General features: G+C 34.6%; 1 protein-coding gene across 1 annotated transcript in view; it reads left to right on the top strand.

Annotated features, from left to right (window-relative positions):
• MEF2C (myocyte enhancer factor 2C) overlaps positions 1-21,314 on the top strand; it is a 96,466-nt gene that overhangs the window by 42,717 nt on the left and 32,435 nt on the right. Inside the window, exons 2-3 of the mRNA XM_040540314.1 lie at positions 5,106-5,303; positions 17,608-17,811. Coding sequence (XP_040396248.1) covers positions 5,250-5,303; positions 17,608-17,811 — 258 coding nt within the window. The 5' untranslated portion in view covers positions 5,106-5,249. The remainder of the gene's footprint in view (positions 1-5,105; positions 5,304-17,607; positions 17,812-21,314) is intronic.

The following is a 21,314-nucleotide window of genomic DNA, read 5'->3' as shown; positions in this document are numbered from 1 at the left end:
TCGAGAGTTAAATTTAGTAGACTAAAATGAACTCTCTTCCGCATCTTTTAATGTGGCAGTCTGGCCATAAGATTAAAACACATAAATGTAGGTTACGTTTAATTTCTAAATCAGAATGTTGTGGACAGATGTTTGAAACCTTAAGATGACTCAGATTCATTTGTTGCATGGCTTTCTGCCTGGATAACCATACCGTAGATTGTGCCATTTCTGCTTTACTGATGTATTACTGTGGTGATGACATATATAATTTTATCATAACATTTCTGTTAATGGGCCAAACTGTGTCCTCTGTAATGTCTCTGCAACCAAACCACATTAAATGTGAAGGACTACTTCTATCTTGGATGTAATGTCAGCTAATCTCAGTAGGATAACATGAGAGATGAACATCACTTTCACTCTTTTCTGTATTTATTGCAACTTTATCTGGCTCAAGGTGACAGACCCAAAATGAGCAGTGACTTTACTTGATGCAGTATGCCCAGTTGTTTCTTTACTGTGTGGCAGCCTTTATCTGCATATGAGTCTAAAAAAACTAAGGCTTTTACAGATAACATTTCAGTGACTATTTCATTTGAGTATGTATTCCCTGATGTGTGTTTTCACAGTTATGTTGCATTTTTTGCAGCTAATTTTTCATCAGGCAAATAGCTGATGTATTCATGGTGCATCTAGATTTTTATTTATAATCTGATTCAAAACTCTTTTGAATAAACAGAAGGGCTTGCACACAAAGCTTTCTTAGACTTTGAAGTGACTTTTGTCTTAAGTAAGATTGGAAAGAGAACGGGGACAGCATTTTTTTTTTGTTTGCTTCCTTACATCATGAAAATAAAAAAGATTTGGTTTGGTTCTTTAGTTTTAAACTAACCCATTCAGAACGAAAGCTGCATAATGGAACAGGTAAATCTTTATGACGAGTTTGTTTCTTTTGTAAAGCGACCATGAAAATACTAAGCCCCCACACCTTTCAATTTAGCTGTTCTCTGGCCACCTTCTTGTTTATAAATTAAATACTGTGACTCTCCTGTTTTGATACTCCTTATTGCCCCTGGTGTGCCTTATTCAAAGAACTCTGTCTGGGGTGTTGCAGCAAAGCAGATTCAGACAGTTCTGCTCGGAGAAGGAAGTGGAGAGTTTTGGTTCCCATTTTGCACTTCTGGAACAGTTTAGGGAAGGAAGCACCTTTACACCTTTTATTGTTCGTGGTTGCTGACATCATATCCTTCCCTGCCTGCTCTGTGCGTGTTTCCTGCCATTCTATCAAGATTCTTCTGTGTTGCAGAGAAGGGATAGTGGGTGTGTATGTGTGCGCGCGCGCATGTGTATGTCTGTGCACAAGCGTTCGCAAAGAGAGACAGGAGCAGTCAAATGGTCTGCTGCATTTGTCCATTAGTCTTTTTCACCCTTCTCAAGTCTCAGATCAATCTTCTGTCTGCTATCACTGCCTCTGCCAAATCATATAGTGAACAGAAGCCCGCCAAAAATGAAGTTCCTCTTTTTGTAAGCAGTCTGATTTTTTTTTTTTCCATGTTTGGGTTTGCAAAAAGAAAAAATGCTGAAGACTGTAGCACCATAGCATCTAACTATGTGTTTCTTTAAATACAAACTGCTTCATGTAACCATGTCATTAAGTTGGAAGGTTTCTTTTATGTGGACAGTTACTTCAACAAAGCTTCTGGAATTATTTTAAGTTCCTTTTTAGATTCTCTTGGATAATGAAAGCTTGCAAGTACTATTGAGCCATGTAGGACCTTCAACTTTTCTAGCTAGTGTGCTTTATTTATGTTAGGGAAGTATAATTTATCAGTTAATGGAAACTGAATAGTTGATAATGCTTAATCCTGCAGGAACTTTCAGAAAGTGTTAGGAGCATTGGTGAAGTCCTAAAACAGCCATGGGGATTTGTTGGTCTCGAGAGTTCTTTGCATTATTAGACTCGGAAGTCACCAGCTTTTGAAGGTTATAACCGTTGAATCAGATGTCTAGATTCACTCATCTGAATCCAATTGATTTGGAATCAGTCCAGCTATCTGCTTTATGTATGCACATGTGCAAATGTATGTGCTGAAGACACAATTAGAACTATAGGCAAACACATATTAAGCATAGCATGTAAGGCAATATGTGTTGGTACATATATATGTTTATAAAGAGGAGGACAGAGATACAGAAAACTACAGCATTCTCAGATTGTTTCTAGTAGCAGTATAAATAGCAGAAGTTATGGTTTGTTGGTTTTTTCCTTAAAAAAAAAAGAAAAAAAAAGAAAAAAAAAAAAAGGAAATATATTTGCCAGACAAACTGAATACCTTTCATTTGAAATTAGACTAGTAAGCAAAAAGCAAATGGAGAGAGATTTTTTTTCATCAGTGTAAGAAAACATAACCTGCTGCCTGTTGAAGTAGAAGCATGTTTCCTTGCAAACTGTATGTCGGATACATATGATCTAACACATTCTGTTTTCTTATTCAGTTTCTCTCAGGCTGTATGATAATATTTAATAACAAAGACATCCTTGCTCCTACATCTTTGTCTACCTGCACATCCACTTTTCCACTTAAGATAAAGTTAGTGTAGTTAGTGGATTATTTCAGGCAAAGAACAAAATTCAACCATTCAACTGTTTATGAATTATTTTAAGACAATGTTGTGTAGATCGTAGGAATTGTTATTGTTCGGACTTTAAACCCTCTATAAATGTTTTTGTTGTTTGAAGACTGGTCTTAAATGTGGAACTGATAAATGTGTGGGAAGGACTCAACATATTGCTCCTTCACTAAAATTTGTCCTTCCTGGTCGATTTTCTCAGCATTCAGTGATTTTCTCTGAACTCACTCAGCATTGGCATCTTGATCTGCAAAGCAGCTCTCATCCTTGCTAACCCTGTCACCACTGCTCTAATCTGTCCACCGTGACCTTCCACCTTGAAGTGAATAAGAGCTAAGGCAGGCGTAGCGCTGTAAGCCGATAGTGCCGCTGGCTTCAGCTGAATGAAAGTAGAGGAAATTGTTCCATATGCATTTGCTGTGGATTAGCGTATTGGTTTACCGTTACAGAGAAAGCCTGTTAGGCTCCATTGGGTCCTGCATGTGCATGGGAAACACCATTCTAACTTGCTCTTTGTATCAGAGGTAAGACTTGAGGAAAAACAGGAAAGAAACCCAGTCCAAGGAAATTTAAAACTGTTTCTAAAAATAGGCTGGTTTTGTTTGTCAACACCGAGTATCAGACAAGACCGTCTCCAAGTTTTGTTTAGAAAAAAAAGTTTTAGAAATACATGTGATCAATTTATTTTTTTCCAAAGTTTTGGACTTTTATTTTTTTGTTGTAAATAGTTCCATTATGTCTTTTTAAGCAGTGAAAAGTTCAACTCTTTTCAAAAAGTTAAAATGTGGCAAAAAGTGTTTGCAGCATGTACTTTTTATAAAATTGGCAATATAAAGTTGTCCGTGTTATATGCCCCATTCTGCATTATGGTAAAGATTTAGGCATGTGTAAATATGCTTAAATATAAAATATAAATATAAAAAGGAATTGATGTAAAGAAAAGCAGCAAGTGTTACACGTAGAAGGTTTGTTTTGCCCAGCAAATTGTTTATATCATAGTGGATAGCTAGAAAACTCAGACTGACTGGTTACTTGTTAACTTATTTTTCTTCTTAGAGTGATAGAACATTGAGCAATTTAAAGTTTAATGTATGCAAAGAAAAGCAAGAGAGAATTGAAGATTGAGTGAGGTCTAGCTTTTCTACCTTGGTAACTTTGAATCTGAGCCAAATAATGGATTAAATGGCCAGGACATCAGCTTAGTGTTATGTAACATATTGAGAGAATTTATCAGGTCGGCTGCAAGACTATGAACTTATAAATAAGGAAACACCAGCCTTATTTTTACCAACCAGAATTTTTAGTTCACTATATTTTGATTTCCAAGGTAATACTTTTAATACACAATGGAACAAATATAAAAGCACAAAAAAATCATTTTAAATAATCTTGTTAAGATATTTTCCTCTTTTGTATTAAAAGGAACTCTGTGCTCTTCTGTTCAGAATATGTAAATGTAAAAATAAGTCAAACAATGGTGGAAAGAAAAAAAAGAAAAAAGCCTTTTTACTTCAGAACTATACTGAGCATCACTTCTGTATTTTCTTCATTTTTATCTAGTCTTGTAATGCTAAAATATTTTGGACATGATAGAAATTAATTTTGTGATTTATGACATTTTGTGAAGCAGGGAATGCTTACTGCATCATGTGTTTCTATCGTATCTAACAGTCTTCACTTTTGCGACAGAATCAGTATTGTAAACTTTGGGGAGCTAATACCGGTTCCTTACTAAAACTGTGAAAGTATTTTTCAAAACATTCTTAATTTATCATCTGTCCCTATTATTCTGTGCTGCGTAGCTTCTGGTGCAAGAATTTTTATAAGGAAAGATGAACATATTTGCTGCTTATAAATCATTTGTCAGAGCCCTTTGGAATTTATGTTGAAATGAAATGAGGGAAAACACACTAACATTTTCTTCTAGTATCTTGAGTAATACTTGTGGTAATCTACATTCTTAAAGAATACAGTTTAAAAAAGTTGGATTTAAACTAGCTGACATCTCTCATATACCAAATAGCACTTTAATAAAAGGCCATCCTATTTGCATAATGAGGGACATTATCACCTCTGCTGTCAAAACACAAGATTGTTTTCCTTTCAGAAATGAATTAGCTGGCCTACTTAGCATACGTAGGTACAGAAAGGTTCATTAAGTCTCTGATTTAGGTAATTTTTCATATTACTGCAGTAAGTGATATTTAAAACTAGAGATACTTAATTCTGTTAAAGTTTTGTCAGTGTGTATTTCAGTCCTTTTCTTCATTTCTTGATATATTGGTGGGTTTGTCCATAAGCAGGGGGAAAAAGGAAAAAAAAAAACTTTGAATGATATTATTATGACTCTAAGTTTCTTTCTAGAAGCAGTACAAATTTACTATAATTTCTTGTACACTAAATTATAACTAGGATGTGTGGTTGGCTCCATATAATAACTTTCATCCAGTTATCAATTTGGTAGTAATATTTGATTTCCTTTCTGTGTTTAGCAGGAACGGATGCAGGGGACTGTGAACTGAGTAGTGCAAGTGCTGAAGAAGGAGGCTTGTTTTGAGGAAACGGGAAAGAGGAAGAAAAGAGAAGGGAAAAATACGTAATTTTAAGGAAGAAGGAGAGAAAAAAAAACGGGGACTATGGGGAGAAAAAAGATTCAGATTACAAGGATTATGGATGAACGTAACAGACAGGTGAGTAGCAAAAATACTGGTTTTGAGCATCATAATGTATCTCCAGGATGACTCAATCACTCTCATAAGTGATTGAAAAAATATAACTTTTTATAAGTGCATATATGTATATATCTGTAAACAACATATGGAAGACTATCAAAGAAAAAGTACTTTTGGAAACAACCAGAAACTTCACGCACAGTTCTTTTTAAGTTTAGAAACATGTATACCTAGGAATTTATTACTCGAGGCCTTGACTCTACAAAGATGAATGTGTATCAGTCTTTGGGTCCCCTCTGTATTTGCTTTGACTTCAGTGAGTAATATACATGGTTAAGCACATCTGCAAGTTCTTACAGGATTCAGGCTTTTAGTACTATATTTTATGAACTATTATAATATGACGTTATTTGCAGAAGAACGTTCTTTTGAATTCATAGATAAAAATTATTTTTCTACATCTTTTCAGTGTTTTTATTTTTACCTCTAGCATATAAAAATGACACTACTTTATAAAAATCTTATAATTAATAAATTATAAGACAATAGTCTTATAATTAATAAATGATAAGACAATAGTCTGAACATCTTGTATTTTATTGTCTGAATATGAATTTTAAAAAGAATTTGAGTAACCTAACACATTCTAAAATCAACATACAATACTATTGACATGTTGTATTTATAAAATAAAGTCTCCCTTACTGATGCTATGGCTAAATAGAACCAACAGGATTGGTTATTTAATTATTATCACTGCTTCAGATGAAATGGCTGAGTAGCCATCACGTTATCAACATTATCTCTGCTAGTTAAAATATGGTCATAAACTAGAGAAAGTGCTTTCCTGTTTTCAGAAATATAAAATTCAACAATTGGCATCTTAAAATAAAATCAGTGAAAAGCCGATGCTGTTTACATTTGATGTAAACAAATGGATGGATGTTTTGTTGAAACTGGAGATTCATAAGTGTGAGAAGCTCTCCATAAAACTATTTAATGCTACTATTATCATTCTTCATACATGTGCCCACAATTTAGCAGTAATCTTCTGTAGCTTTCTTTTTTAAGAAATTGATACTAAGTTACTACTAGTATATTAATTATTTTCATTTGTTCTATTAATTTCTTCATATTTCCAGGTCATTTCTTAAGAAGTGATTATGTTGTCATTAGACTTCAAGGTTTTTATAATATCATAAAAATCAATCTAGGCATAACAACAAATTATAATTTTTAAGTATTCTTTCCTCAAATTTTTAAAACCTGTAGTGTGAGTAGTCACTTGTGTTCATGACATAAAATCACACTTAAAAGCAAAAACTATATGATTTTTTGTTTGTTTGTTCGTTTTCCCTAAGGGTTTCCTATTGCTGTGGGCCAAGCCAAAAAGCAATAATTCTATCAATGTAAATACACCACTGTATCTCTTTTAATTGGTTTATAGCTTGGAATTGAAATTGGATTTGAAATATTGAAGTGCATTTATCATTAAACATTAAGACACCAGTTGTTCAGAACTTTGCCATGCTGCCAGGTTTTCTTTATGAAGTGAATCTGAATTATCATATTGCAAATAATATTGCAAAATTTTGGCATTATGGAAACTTATTTACTCAAATATAATATTTATGGAGAACCTAATCCCCAGTTTTGCACAAGAGATATTTTTCAATAGGCTAAATTTACTTTAAAAATAAATACAGCTAGTGTTTCAAGTAATTTACCGTAGAGTCTCAAGGCTTCTATAACCAGCATTCAGTACTAATAATCATCAATAAAACTAAAATGCTAGAATACGAACAACTGTGGTGCTAGTACACTAAGTGTTTATCTTGCTAGTATTTGATAATTTCCATCATTTTGATTAGTCAGATATAATGTCAAGCTGAATGTATAGATTTACCTTACTTTACCCTCTATAATTGGCTTGACTCTGCTTCTCACTTCTATTAATATATTGAAACATAATTTAGAAAGCAATTCTACTGATTTTATCCTTTTTGCATATTCCCTTCTTTAAAGCTCAGTGAAGCCAGTGAAAAGATTTCCACCAATTCATTTGGACAACAGCATCAGGCTTTTCAGTTTTAGAGATATACATATAATTAAAGACAACTAGCTTTTCACTAATTGTTGCTTATAATTTTAACCATTTTTAAGATATGTACTGTTTCATAAGCCTTACTATCTCTTCAAATATAATGTATCCCATGAGCCATTGCTGCTTCTGTTAGAAGGTGCATCAGTTGATTTGTTTTCTAACTTATACACATCCAGTAACCTTAAAACAGTAACTGGTTTATGTTATTATTTTTTTTTATTTGATGACATAAGTATCTGAAAGAACAGCATAGATTAAAAGTTGCACCAAAATAAATAAATAAATAAAGTTTTTGATTAATGAAATTAAGGTACCATCTAAAGCACAGTTCTGCAAAACTTATTTGTAACTCCATTTACCTGGATATGGATGAAGGACTATTCAGTTTATTAAACTGTTTGGTTTTGTTTCCCTTCTAATCACCTATCCTAAACATGTCCACAAAAGCAGCAGCAAATCTGTTGACTTGAAACTGTATTGTTGTTTTTTTTAAATGCAAACTCAGTATGGTATCACAAGTACAAGGCATGTAAGATGGGAACATGATGTACATGACTGTGCATCCTCAGCATAATCAAGCACATGAATTCTCATCAGGACAGCACAAATAGAGAGAAATATGCAAAGCGTGTATTGAACCAGGGGGTATAGCTAAAGTTGAATTCTTCTGACTTCCCTCACTGCAAGGATGAATCTTTTTAGGTAACACAGTTTGTGCAAAAAATTTTTAAACTACTACAAGGCCTGTGGGAGATGACTGCTGTCCTTGCTTTTCTACTAATTTGCCCAGTGTCCTGACTAGCTATTTAGGCTAACCATTGAATGGGGTCCTTGTTCTTGCAGTATAACAGCTGTTTTCTTCCACACTACTGTGGCAGGAGACTCTGCTACTGTTCAAAGGGCTTGTGCAAGTGGATAGGGAAGGACAAAAATAGTGCTGACCTCCCTTCAAGAGGATTTCTAGAGCAAGTCTGGTTGGCTGGATTTGTGTACTTTAGTGACCATACTGGTAATAAATGAAAGCTGACACCGTGCAAAGAGTCATATGTCTCTGGCTGCAAAGCTCATGGAAATGTGCAATATGCTGTGTGATCTGCAGTATTTCAGAAATTATTTGAAACTTCAAAATGTTGGGATAAGTTAAAGGAAAACTACTGCAACCTAGACATTAGAGGCCCAGTCCTGTAACGCTGGACTGTGCAAGAGCTCTGTCATTGACTTCAGTGAGTGAAGAATTCAGTCTTCTAACTAGGGGGAGTCATTAATTTAATGTTGCTTCATGTGGGCTGCCAGTTGGCTATATTTTCCTGGCTGTCATAGTTACTGTGTGATGACAAAGGCGGCAAGAATGTTTAAATCTTCTGTGATTAACCCCAGTTGTGCAATTTTCATAAATGCCCATCCGAAAAATTCCCTCTCACTCTGCATCTAGCCAGAGAGAGACAGAGTATAAATAACAGCCAGGGTTAGAGTGCATATTTATTTGGGTATTTTGGTTACCATCATGGTCTTAAATGTAAATGAAAATTCTCAAGAGAATCCTGTTATAAACAGTCAATATGACTAGACACTTTCTTGTTCCTATTATGACACTGGGTATGTACTCTTCATAAGTATGGAATAAATTGCTGCTGTTGTTGCTTTGGCTCATGAAATTACGGTAACCTTGACCACCACCCATCAGGGTCGACTATACATGATGTTAGTTATACCACCAATAGAACTGATAGCCAAAAATTTTAGAACTGAAAATGGATGTTGAAAGCTCCTGAAAGCTACAAGTTCACTGTGCAGAAATTTCCATTAGACACATTGGTGAAGGCTGTTATGAAGAATTCTGGATTACTTTAAAAAAAAAAAAAAAAGGAAGGGCATTTGCAAAGACGTGGGTGAACATTATTTTCATGGGGTTTCTTAATTGAAAAAAAAAAGTAGTTCTGTCATTGTCAACATATGAAGGAGAAATTGCATTCAGTCCCCTCAGAAAAGTCCTTATAAATTTTCTATTCATTTTTCAACAGTTTGAAATATTTTGTTAGCTTTTGTGAGGGCCTTTTGTGGTCTACTGTAGGCTGGGATCATCTGAAACTTCCTTCACAACAGTCCAGACAGGGCTTAAAATAAATAGGTGTAATGACGTAATGATACACTTCTATACAAGGTCACTTGCAAAATGTCTTGTTAAATCCATGGTCTGAGAGCTAAACCCAGAGGTACATTGACCCAGGAACGAGGGCTGATTAACCCAATGACATTCTGGCATCAGGTCTGGAATACCCTCTGATTTTAATATGCTAATTTTTCTAGTTACTATCCAGAAAGATCTGTTCTTATATGGTGATCTCTCTGATCACCTTGATCATTAGTTCTACATTTCTTTTTCCTGCTTCTGAAGCACAATGTTGATGGATTCACAGTTAAAACTGAGTTGAGCTTATCACACTGTTTAAAACTCTTCCAATTTGTAATGAGTTGCTGGGGTCTTTTTTATTATTTTTAGTTTTAGTTTTATTAAATGCTATAGGAAGTGTATACTTCTATATTAAGGTACTTAAATATTTAAAACACCCCTTTAAAGTATCACGTCTAAGTAATTATATGGGATATTACAGTAATAAACACTCACTACTTAACTTTTTCATAAGTAGACTTTTTTATCATCCTTTGATTCCAGCAGATCTGTAAAGCTATAAAACAAGACTGACTGCAGTTATCAGCCCCACAGAGAACTAATTAAGGCAGATAAGTGAGGTGAGGTTATGGGACAGGGGAAGAATACCCCAGAGGGAAATGGCCATTTGCAGGAAGACCTAGATTTGTTCTACTGACTTCGATACCTAATGCTGCTAGTTTCAAAACTAATTTCAGCCTCATGCATCTATTTTTATCTATGCTTCAGTTCTATTTAAAAGCAAAGAGTAAGAGACTATCAGCTGAATCAGAAACTCCCCTGTAGAAACAGAGAAAAACATTGCATATTAGTACTAACGCGAATGCAAACTATACAGGAAACTTTTTTTCTACCAATTTCCTGATATTTTCAGTCTCAATTTTATTCAGGATCAGAAATTGTGTGATTTCCACACGTGCGCGCACACACACACACTCACACTCACCCTAGAGAATGTTTCCATATAAAGCCATAGATGCTTATCTCTGCAACTAAGCATCGTTCTGTTCAATAAACCATAGTCTTAATCATGACATATCCTTTATCTTTTACATATTTGAATTACATTTCTTGCTTGCTTGCTTACATTAAATTGTGTATAGTAAAACATGTGACTGGTATTTTAGCATTACAGTTAGACCACATTTCTTTTTTTTTTTTTTTTTTTTTTTTCCCAGAGGTAAATTTAGGCTCCATTAGCAAAGAGTACAATCCCAAGTTTTAATGACTCCAAAACTGTAGTGATCTTTAAGCTCTGAGACAGCATTTTTCACATTGCATAAGGCTACCTGAGAAGTAAAGTTGGAAGAGAGCTGCTGATCTGAACCATGCATTTCTAGAATGCCTTATATTTCAGGTTAAGTGTGCTTGTATTGCAAATGTATGTTCTGAACATAATTTAGAGTGAATTAGCATAAGGTAAATATTTAGGTCAAATTACTTTCAATTTTAAGTGTGAGCAAGAAGCCTAAGGAGAGAGCAGTAGTGAATGAGGCATCTGCCAGCACAGCGGAGCTGAAAACCAGTGCAGACAGAGGCACAGCATTGCTGTCTTGCAAGGAATGACTTGGAAAGCCCTGGGGGAGAAAGAGCTGGAGGTGGGAAGCAGAACTGAAGCCATTGTAGAGAGGAAGAAGTTACACTCTTCCTGTTATGACAGGAAATGCAGACAAATGTGCTTCCTGACCATTTGCTCAGCAGGGAATGAAATATTCTTTGACCTTTACCTTATGAACATTTAAGCAGCACAGAACTAGTAAACATGTTTTTTACCCTAAACATCTATTTGTACCTGCCTGAACTGGTGATAGCATACAAAAAAAAAAAAAAAAAAAAAAAAAAGTTAGCTTTCTTGAGTATTGTGTATTATCTACTGTGGTTTTGATAATGATGATTTTTTTATTATGATCTCTTTACCTAAAACACATATGTATATGTACATCTGTATATAATGAAATTAATCTTATCTCTCTGATTCAACAAAGGAAGTGATGTATCAGAGATTAACTATTATTATTCTTGCATTCCTGTCTGTTTTTAGATCTTAATTTGTAATTTAAAGCGGGAAGTGTAACCTACTAATTTCTGAGTTGTGGTATCATCTGTTAATTAACACTTCTTCCAATTATCCCTCCTCTCTTGATTTACAATGGAAAAATTCATTTCAGAGATCCACCATGATGTGTAGGATTTGGGCAGACTGAACAGTATCACTATTTTAAGTTTTTGATCTGTTATTTATGTACTGATATACTAAAAACAGGACATAACAAACAAGTACAAAACCTTCTTTTTTTGAAGAGATTAATCATGAACATTTTATTTGTTATAGCTATAATTTTAGGGCATCCTGCTTAGAACTCCTCTTTATCTGGACTATTCAGCAACTCATAGCTCAATACGCTTGAGGCTTTCCAAGACAATAGCTCTTTTACCAGCATAAATCACTGCTGTCTCATCCCTGTAAATTATGCTGGAGGGTAACAAGAATATGCAAGCAGGCTGCCGAAGGGTTCTTCACTGCTCTTTAAAGAGCCTTTCATTTAATACGACATGCCTAAGCGTTGCATAAAGGGAGGTTTGTCTAGAGCGAATCCTGCACTGGTGCTTCTTCCCAGGCCCACTGAGTGCTGCTGTAAAGATTGTTGCAGCCAAGCCTCATCATATGACAAACAGCTCTAAACACAAATTGAATAGGAGGAAGTGGAAGAAAAAAAATATGACAAGAGAACTTGCCTTTCTAGTATTTATTTGGGTTTGCAACATACGGTAGGATTAGGTGCCTGGCAGTGCATTTTAGTGAAGAGCCCTTTGGTTTATACGTTGCCTACTTGACTATTTTTGTTGAAAGTTAGGTAGATTGCTCACATAGTACCTCCTACTTGTCATATGCCTTTTATCTGCCATGCCTACTCCAGCCCTGGTGTCAAAAATTTAGACATTCTGGATGAAATAAGGAGAAAGAGAATCATATTTCTTACTGACCGTCTGGTCAGTAACAGATACTTCTATGCATCAGTCGTTCCTGTTTTTCACTAGTCACTCACACATGTTTAATGGCAGGAAACATACATGGGAAGTATTATGTGCACAATCCCTGTTTCTCTCATTTTTCTATGTCAGCAACTATATATCTTTATAATCAGGATAGGAATAAGTAAGGGGAACACTGATACTTTGCCACAGACTGGACTGAATTGCTTGAAAGATCACAGGACTGCTACTTTCAAACCGGAAAATGTTAGTACATATGCTGTGATTGTTAGTGATGAATATGGAGTACTCATAATAGTATCAGTGTAATGGCTTGGCCATCCAAAATCAGCCTCTCAGAATGTGTGAGTTTTCAGAAGAAGGACTGGAAGGGCCTGAATTTAAATAAATAGATAGATAGATAGATAGATAGAAGTGTCCTGAAGGCTGTGTTCATCAGCTGGGAGTGTTTATAGTTGTTTCTGTCCCTCCACTGATGAATTATCATCTATAAGAAGCCCACTCTTCTTTTTACAGACTTAGCTGAATAAAGACTATTGCCAGTGACCGCTATTACCATTGACTAGTATCTGGTTTGAAAAATGGGATGGACTCATTCACACATGCACATATGAACACACATTTAAATTTCAGGACATGAATGAATTCTTACTCATAATCAAAAAACATTACCTTCTAGTGTAGTTAGTTTTCGTAAGTTTTAGTTACTAGAGATTAAGTAAGAAAGGCTGCCTCTGGGCCAAATTACCGACTAAATGGAACATATCACAGTGTGTGCTCATGTAGCCATGTATTCAGGCTGTCTGCAGTGACTAGTCCATCAAACATCCATCAGAAGACTCTTGCAGCTTTATGCCCGAAGAGCTAGCTGAGAGGTGTTTCCATCTTACTAAGGAAGACCCAGAGCTGAAGTGGAAAGACGTCCTTTTAACAATCCTCTTTTGCCTTTCCTTTAGCACATACCATAGGTTTCATCTTTACCCAGAATTTAATCTGAAATGTATAAAAAGCTTACCTTGACTTATATCAAGGACGTTGGAAGCTCACTCCATCATTGTGTTTTTAATTTTCCCAATATTTGAAAGCAGCACCTGTAAAGTCATAAGCATTTATACTTTTTCACATACAAAAATGCTGCAGGATTTAGTAATCTAACTTCTAGGTATCACTATTCCTGTTAAGAGGACAGTTTTAAGTTTTTTAAAGTGAACTTTAAATAAATAAATGAATGATAGTGTTAAGAGTAGTCGTAGTACTAGGCTAGTGTTTGTTTTTTTGTTGTTGTTATTAATGTACAGGGTTGGAATTCGGTTGTTTTTTCTCATGTTTAAGAGGCAAATGTGCTGCTCTCTACACACTGCTCTTTTTGCATTACATTCTAAACTATGCATAAAAAAGCCTCATAAAAGTATTTAGGAACAGTGTCACTATTTCAAACCTTGTGTTTTATATATACATGCTTAAAAGGTTTGAAAAACTGTTGAACACTGGTCTCTTATCTATTCCACTTCCTCCCTCCACTCCACTTTCATTCCTCCCAATTCTCACACTATCATTATAAAATACTATAGCCCACAAAGAGAAGGACTTCATACATTGTCTATCATTCTTCTAAAAATCAGAAAAACTGTAACCTGAAAAAGATCTGCAAATTATCAGTGGTTTAGACAGCAGGCATAATTAATCATATCTTAATTAATATTTACAGGAAGAATACTTAAGTATTTTGATTCTTGCCACTGAAAAAAAAGTTAAATATGAAGCAGGTACTGTTGAAATGCATGCAGTATTTTGGTTATCCTTTTTTCAAATAAGTTGATGAATTGTCACCTTGTATGTGTGTTTACTTTCAGTCTCACTACTGCTCTTTATGTCAAATGACAAAATTAAATTGTAAGCTGATATACAATACTATCATGACTGAAAATTTTGAATGCAGTATAGGACAGTGAGACTATGTGACCGCTCAGATTTTTGGTACCGTGCAGCTGCTCAAAAGCTGGTGTGGATTGTGTGTGTCTTGTTCATTTTCAGTGCTGAGTCAGTACAAGAAAAAGTGCAGGACGAGCATCTTAAGATTTCATGTCTTCCACCTAGACAAAAAAAAAAAAAAAAAAAAAAAGACCAAAAGTTTTAAATAATTTGTGTTGTTTTTTACCACTTGGATTTTTTTTTTTGTAATACTATAATACTGTATGCTATCTTAACAATGTTTATTAGATACTTCCAGGTTAGTTGAGTATGATTAACATAACAAATGGTTAACAAATTGAGAATATAGAGAGAAGCTAAATAATAAAGACATTGCCTACTTCTATAACTCACCAAAATATTGTGGAGTATGGAAGACAAGTTTGTTCATCTTACTTCAGTAGCCACATAGAAGAGAGTATGAAAGAAGGCCATTTGTTTCTAAATGGCTTGAACCATATTCTTAAATTTCCTGAGGTTACGGGCCTTTCTTTATACATTTGAAAATACAAGTTGACTCATAGAAACTGTTGTAAAAGCAAGTTAATTTTACATATATGAATATGCAATATATATATGTAGAGATATGACACAATGAATAGCATATTTGAAAGGAAAAGTAACATTGCAGATCACTGTACAGAAAGTGATTGCTTTTAATGCACCAAGCAGCAGTGGCTAAAATATTATCTGGTAGATTTTGAAAATATTTGAAAGATCAAGGAGTTAAGAGCAAATCAAATTCAGATAAATTAAGATTATGTTTTAAATAAAGGGGAAAAAAAAAGAAAAAAAAAAAGAAAAAAAAAAGTCTAGCTTATCTCTTGTTCTTTTTTCAGTTTCCACAAAAAGGAACTCTAACCAGTATCATTCTGGGGATAAGTATTATGAAATAAGTATGTGCTATGCAGCACAACTGTGTGGTTACTCTAAATGTTCAGGAGGACCTAACAGTAAACACAAACAGTGGCTTTAAAGATATTTCTGTACTGGAGTGTACTTTGATGGTAGGAAGCTGTAACATGCTAAATTCTGAGGTATATGTGCAACAGAAACCATACTGTGTAGAGACACTCCACCTACAGCACTGTGGTCAAAAAGTTGATTGAAAGGCGTTTTAGATGCAGAAAAATATGTAGAGTTAGTCCATTTTATTTTCTCTATGTTTAGCTTTTTCTAAATGTTAAATACATAAATATGTTTCAACAAATACATTGCAATTTTCTGTAATCAGAGAAAACATTAAAGCAGTATTTGAAAGACTAGTCTATTTTTCAGAATTTGAATGACGTTTTGTTACCTATCACATTATTCATTCCAAATATCAAAAGCTATTGAGACAGACAAATTTAGATAGAATTTACAATCAACTATACATACTTGAGACCAGGACCGTGGAAAATGTGTTTATAAAATGCTTGAATAATTGTACTTAATAGCAGTCCATCTTTCTCAACAGTACATTGACAGAGGCTAAAGAGATTGAAATGACAAGAAAAGGAATGATATTCAATATACATTTGGGAGAATAACTGTTCATACTGTTGGCACAGAGCCTTATCTTTTTGAGGTGGACTAACAAATAGGGATTAGAAATACTTAAAGGTCACATTTTCCAAGGCATGACCTGGTGGGATCTTAAGGTAGGCTGGGGTTGCAGTTAGCATTAACCTGCATTAGGAGTGTGACAAGTTAAAACAGCAGCCTTATGAACTGCGTAGAAAGGAATCTTCTTGCCACAGCGTTAAAGTGCAGAGATACTACTCATTAAGAAACTGAGCAACAGGTATGGGATGGGGCTGATTTACAAACTTGGTTTGTGATCACCCGTCCTTGCCGTATCAAATACCCTGTCTACATATTAAATTTGATTAGTTATAGCCTTAGCAAAACCATATTTTATCTGAAAAAAAAAAAATCTTTTCACTCAAAATTAATGGAGAAGAAAATAGATGTAAAAAATTCACAGTTATTGCATACACTTGGTGGAAATTGCATACATGAAGAAACAGAACAAAGAGAAACAAATTCAAGCATATGATTAGCTAAAGCATCTAATGGACTTTTCTTATTCTAAGCCACGTCTTATTGGAGCTCGTAAGCCAGTGCAGAAAAGAAAGAAGAAAAGCATTTATATGCTGTTCAGAGACTTTCTTTGTCAAAACAGTCTCTGTGGAAAGTTATAGTTATGTAGAGTACAGATGTTTTTCCTACCGCCTAGGCTTTCATGAAGTGTCAGGACATTAGCTGACCTACTCAGAACTCTAAACACATCCCTGCTTTTACCTCTGTAACATGACCCAAAGTCCTTTGTACTAAAAAATGTCAGTTCATATTTCTGAGCATCTAATTTGAAAAGAGATAAAGTGTGCTACATCTGTGTATAAAAAAAAAGACCTTATTTCAAAGATGATATTACTTGCTGGCCAACTAGTGTTCTTCTTCATTCTTTCTTTATATTTTTAATTTTTCAAATAAGAACTTGAGCATTAAATAAGATGTTCTTAACTTTTTAATACTAGATATTTCCTCAAAACTATTCTGTGTTTCCATGAACAATGTATCTTTTTACACTACTTAAATTCTGTATCAAGTAATTTCTTCTGCTGAAATTTAGCAGGAGTTGTGTGGCAATTGAATCTTAGTGAATCACTATCAAAAACAGAAATTGACTGCATGTCTTCTAGCTATTTGCCATTGCAAATCTAAGCTGCAGCTTTAAGATATTGATGGCAGAGACCTACGCAGTACAAAGAGTGTTTAAGGGAAAACTACAGGAATTGAAATGTTACAAAGATGTAGCATCAAACCTTTGTAGAACTACAAGAAAATGTACTGTAGCCTTTACCTGTACCTTGAATATTTTGTAGTGAGAATTAAATACATTTCCTCACTTACATAGCAAATACACATACTTTTATTCTATTTTGGAACTCTCTTTGTACTGACATGCTTTCCTTCTGAACTTGCTCAATTCAAGGACAACAGCAGTCATGTATATTTCCAAAACAAAGAAGAAGGACTACAAAGATTAACTTGGGGATTTTTGATGGCCTTTTTTTTTTTTTTTTTTTAATCTCCAGGTGACATTTACAAAGAGGAAATTTGGGTTAATGAAGAAGGCTTATGAGCTGAGTGTTCTGTGTGACTGTGAGATTGCTCTGATCATATTCAACAGCACCAACAAACTGTTCCAGTATGCCAGCACCGATATGGACAAAGTGCTGCTGAAATATACCGAGTATAATGAGCCGCATGAGAGTCGAACGAATTCAGATATTGTTGAGGTAAGATTTTGTGTTCTCTGAGGGCTCTGTTTTGACTTTGCTTTGAGACCAAGGTGCTCAAATTGACAGACCAACCATGTTTTCTTGAGGGTCACACCCTGGGGGTGACCTAGCAGCAAGAGAACAGAACATGGATGGAGGAGCGTTGTTGGGAGGGGATGGAGATGGTGTGAGACATGGAAGAGCAGTAGAGACTGGAGGGAACCCCTATATTTTGTGAGCTGTGTTCTCCTGCTGAGCCTCAAATGCTTAACAGAAACACCTGTGATGGGATCTCTTGCCCCCAGTTGCCCAGATTTCTGTGCTGCTTTGTCCCTTGAGTCCTCTCCATGCCTTAGCCACTACCTCCCAGCTGAATCTTCTCCTTGTCTCCTAGCAGTTCCTAAAGATGTGCTCCCCATAAAACATTGCATGCATTGTCTCCTCACTCCAAAAGTTACGATGTCCTCTGGCCAGGAGGAACAGAAGAAAGGCATTGTAAGAGACATGGAAGAAAATTTAAAGAGACTTAGAACCACTGCTTTAAGGCATTCAAGTGACTTTTCTAGAAGCTTTTGCTTATTTACAGAAATGGGAAGTTTAACAGATTGCAAGGAAAGTTTACGTGTGAGCTACACGTAATAACAAATGTTACAGCTCTCTCTCATACAGAATGCTGTAATGGTAATAACAGTGATAGTACTGAAGCAGCACTATCAAAATGATGGAGACACCTTACAATTACTTTCAAAAATTAATTTAGTCAGGGGAAGTTGTATTTACCATTACTGGAAATTATTCATTAAAATTCAATATTTTCAATGTTAAGCAGTACTATTTACAGAAAAATCAGTTTAATATCTAATCACATTAAGATTCAAGCCATCCCAAGTAAATGAAGCTTTCAATAATTCTGTTTGAATAGCAAAACACTCAGAGTAATATCTGAAAAAATTGCCTATGTGGCTTACACAAGTCCTTTTTTTCAAAGCACCTAATTGGTCAGGCATCTAGTGGTATCATTTACAGAGTTTTGGAAGGATAGGGTCTTGAAAATCAATGAAACTTCGATCATTCACTTACACATTTAAATTATTTCAGATAATTTTAAAGGAGTTAGTTTCAGATTTTTAAATAATCTGGATATTGTCAAAAATGAGAGTTTGTTGCTTTTGGAATTGGCACCTGCATCATTGCTGTATTTGAGACTAGCAATGGAAGAAGAAAAGTGTGTAAGTTACAAATACACCGTTTTGATAGAGAAAATATACTGCATAACGAGCATCATTACACTTGTTGCAAGATGTCACAGTCCAACACCATAGATTGGCAAAGACTGTAACACAGTAATGTATATCACATTTCTGTGTATCCTCATGTCAGCATATGGAGTGGGGCTGTTCTGCTTCCTTCGTGATCTCCTAGCAGATTTTCTCCCCTGTTAGGAGAAGGTGATGTTCTGTCAGCAGAAGCAAAATTAATGTGAGTTAGCACTAAGAGGAAAGTACATAATTTCTTCCTCCTCTCCATCATCTCTTTTTTCTCTTAGTTCAAATCTCCTATATTGACATGAAGCCTTTCCTGTCACCCAGAGCTGGTCGGCCCATGTCCTGTTCAGCAGAATTCAAAATCTGTCCCCAAAATAATTCCCTGTCCTCTTTCAGTGGCACAGAGCCAGATTATTCTTAGCAGGAAAAGTTTCCTGTGATATCTTTACTTCTTCCTGCAGGCTTTCTTGTGGGAATTGGGAAAGTAAGCCACTTGCAAGGTACTCACTACTTCTTCACATTGAATGAAGACTTTTGATCATGAAGACTATGTTTTTTCAAAAAAAAAAAAAAAAAGGGTGAAAACATAAAATGTAAAATAATGTCCATTTTGGTGTAACTTCGTGATTTTAAGAAAGAGCAATTTCTGCACCTACCAAGTCCATTTCCTGCATGAACAGCGTCCCAGTTTGGGTAGGCTGATAGGCAATTTTTCATGACAATGCATAATTTTCTGGCTATATCCAAAATTTGTTGGGCATCCCTTTTCATTGCTCTAAAAGCAGCCAAATGAAAGGAAGTAACGGAAACAAACAGTATTTTATTTCACTAACCTACCAATGAAGTGCATTTTTATGTTTTGGGGTGGTTTGTTGTTTATTATTTTGGTTGCTTTTGTTTTGTTTTTCATTTGTTTTGTCAGCTCTACATTAAGGCATTTGATTGTTTTGCTGTTATGGTTTTCAATGTTCTGCCTGTAATGCAAAATGCATAAGCCACACCATGTTTTCTGTTTCAGGATCAAAGGAGTGCTTGTGCAAGCACAGGTTTTGAACAAGTGTCCCATATTACCATGCCTTTACTTGATAATTAACAGTACCAATTAACAATATCACTTAACAATAATACAATAGAGAACCAAGACCCACAAAAGTATGCAATCTGAGAAATGGTTTGGATATATTTTTAGATACAGGGTATAAATCTGCCACACATTTAAATATTTAAATTGATCAGTTAAAGTGACGACGTTACACATATTTTCCATGTAAGTAGTCCATTTTTTCTTGCTTTCAGACAGCTAGATTTCACACTTGCAGGTTTTTAATCATGTTCTTCTAGGGCAATCAACAGCAGCTGAGAATCAGACAGTGTTATTAAATCTGATCATTTTTAACTAAATGACTGTTCAATAACTATATTTCAGTGGAGGAAAAGGGCATAGCTGTGCTTTTAGATCTCTGCACAGAATTATAGAAAGAAAACTTTTTTAGGTAGACTTATGAAAATTTGAAATATAACTGTCAACTTATAAAGGTCTTTAATTTAGAGTCCAATTTCTGTTCACATTGGACATAACTAACTATTTAGTTACTTTCTCAATTGTGGTAGAACTGTGTTATCAGTGATTAGAATATGGTACCACTTTTTTGAACAATCTATATTAAAAAAAAAAAAAAGAGTAGGTTTGTAATATGTAGTTAATTACTTTTAAGTTATACCACTGTTACTCAAATAGAAAAAATACACAAATTTTCATGTAGGTTATTAATTTTATTAATCAGACATTTTCAGTCTATTTACTCAGATTAATTATGTTTAGCATTTCTGAAAGAATGAGTCTTCAGGCTATAATTTATTATTTGAAATATCAGAAAACACCAACTGTCATGTATCTAACATGCACTGCACTGTTTTTCAAAGGAAAATTATTTTAAATTAATTTTAACATTTGTGTTTTTGCAGATCACGCAATTTGGTCCTACTCAACCTATCGCTATATAATCGGATTATTGGTGTGATGTAAAATGAAGTGGTTAAGATTAAAGAGAATTCTAAAACTCTTTTTGAGTTCAATTAGTGTTGTTCGTTAAACTCTTTTTGTTTAATGATTTTTAAAAATAGCTTATACTTTTTTAACACATGTAGCAAATTTATTCACATGTAATATTAATAATTATAAGACTATGTAATTGAGATCATCTTTTCCAGTTGCCTCATTCAAAATTGAGATGATTAACATGCAATTTGGCTTAT

Source organism: Cygnus olor, chromosome Z (genome assembly GCF_009769625.2).
Source record: "Cygnus olor isolate bCygOlo1 chromosome Z, bCygOlo1.pri.v2, whole genome shotgun sequence".
In the NCBI taxonomy this organism is placed as follows: domain Eukaryota; kingdom Metazoa; phylum Chordata; class Aves; order Anseriformes; family Anatidae; genus Cygnus; species Cygnus olor.
The sequence above is the reverse complement of the archived record's forward strand: the minus strand, read 5'-3'. Positions and strand labels throughout refer to the sequence as shown.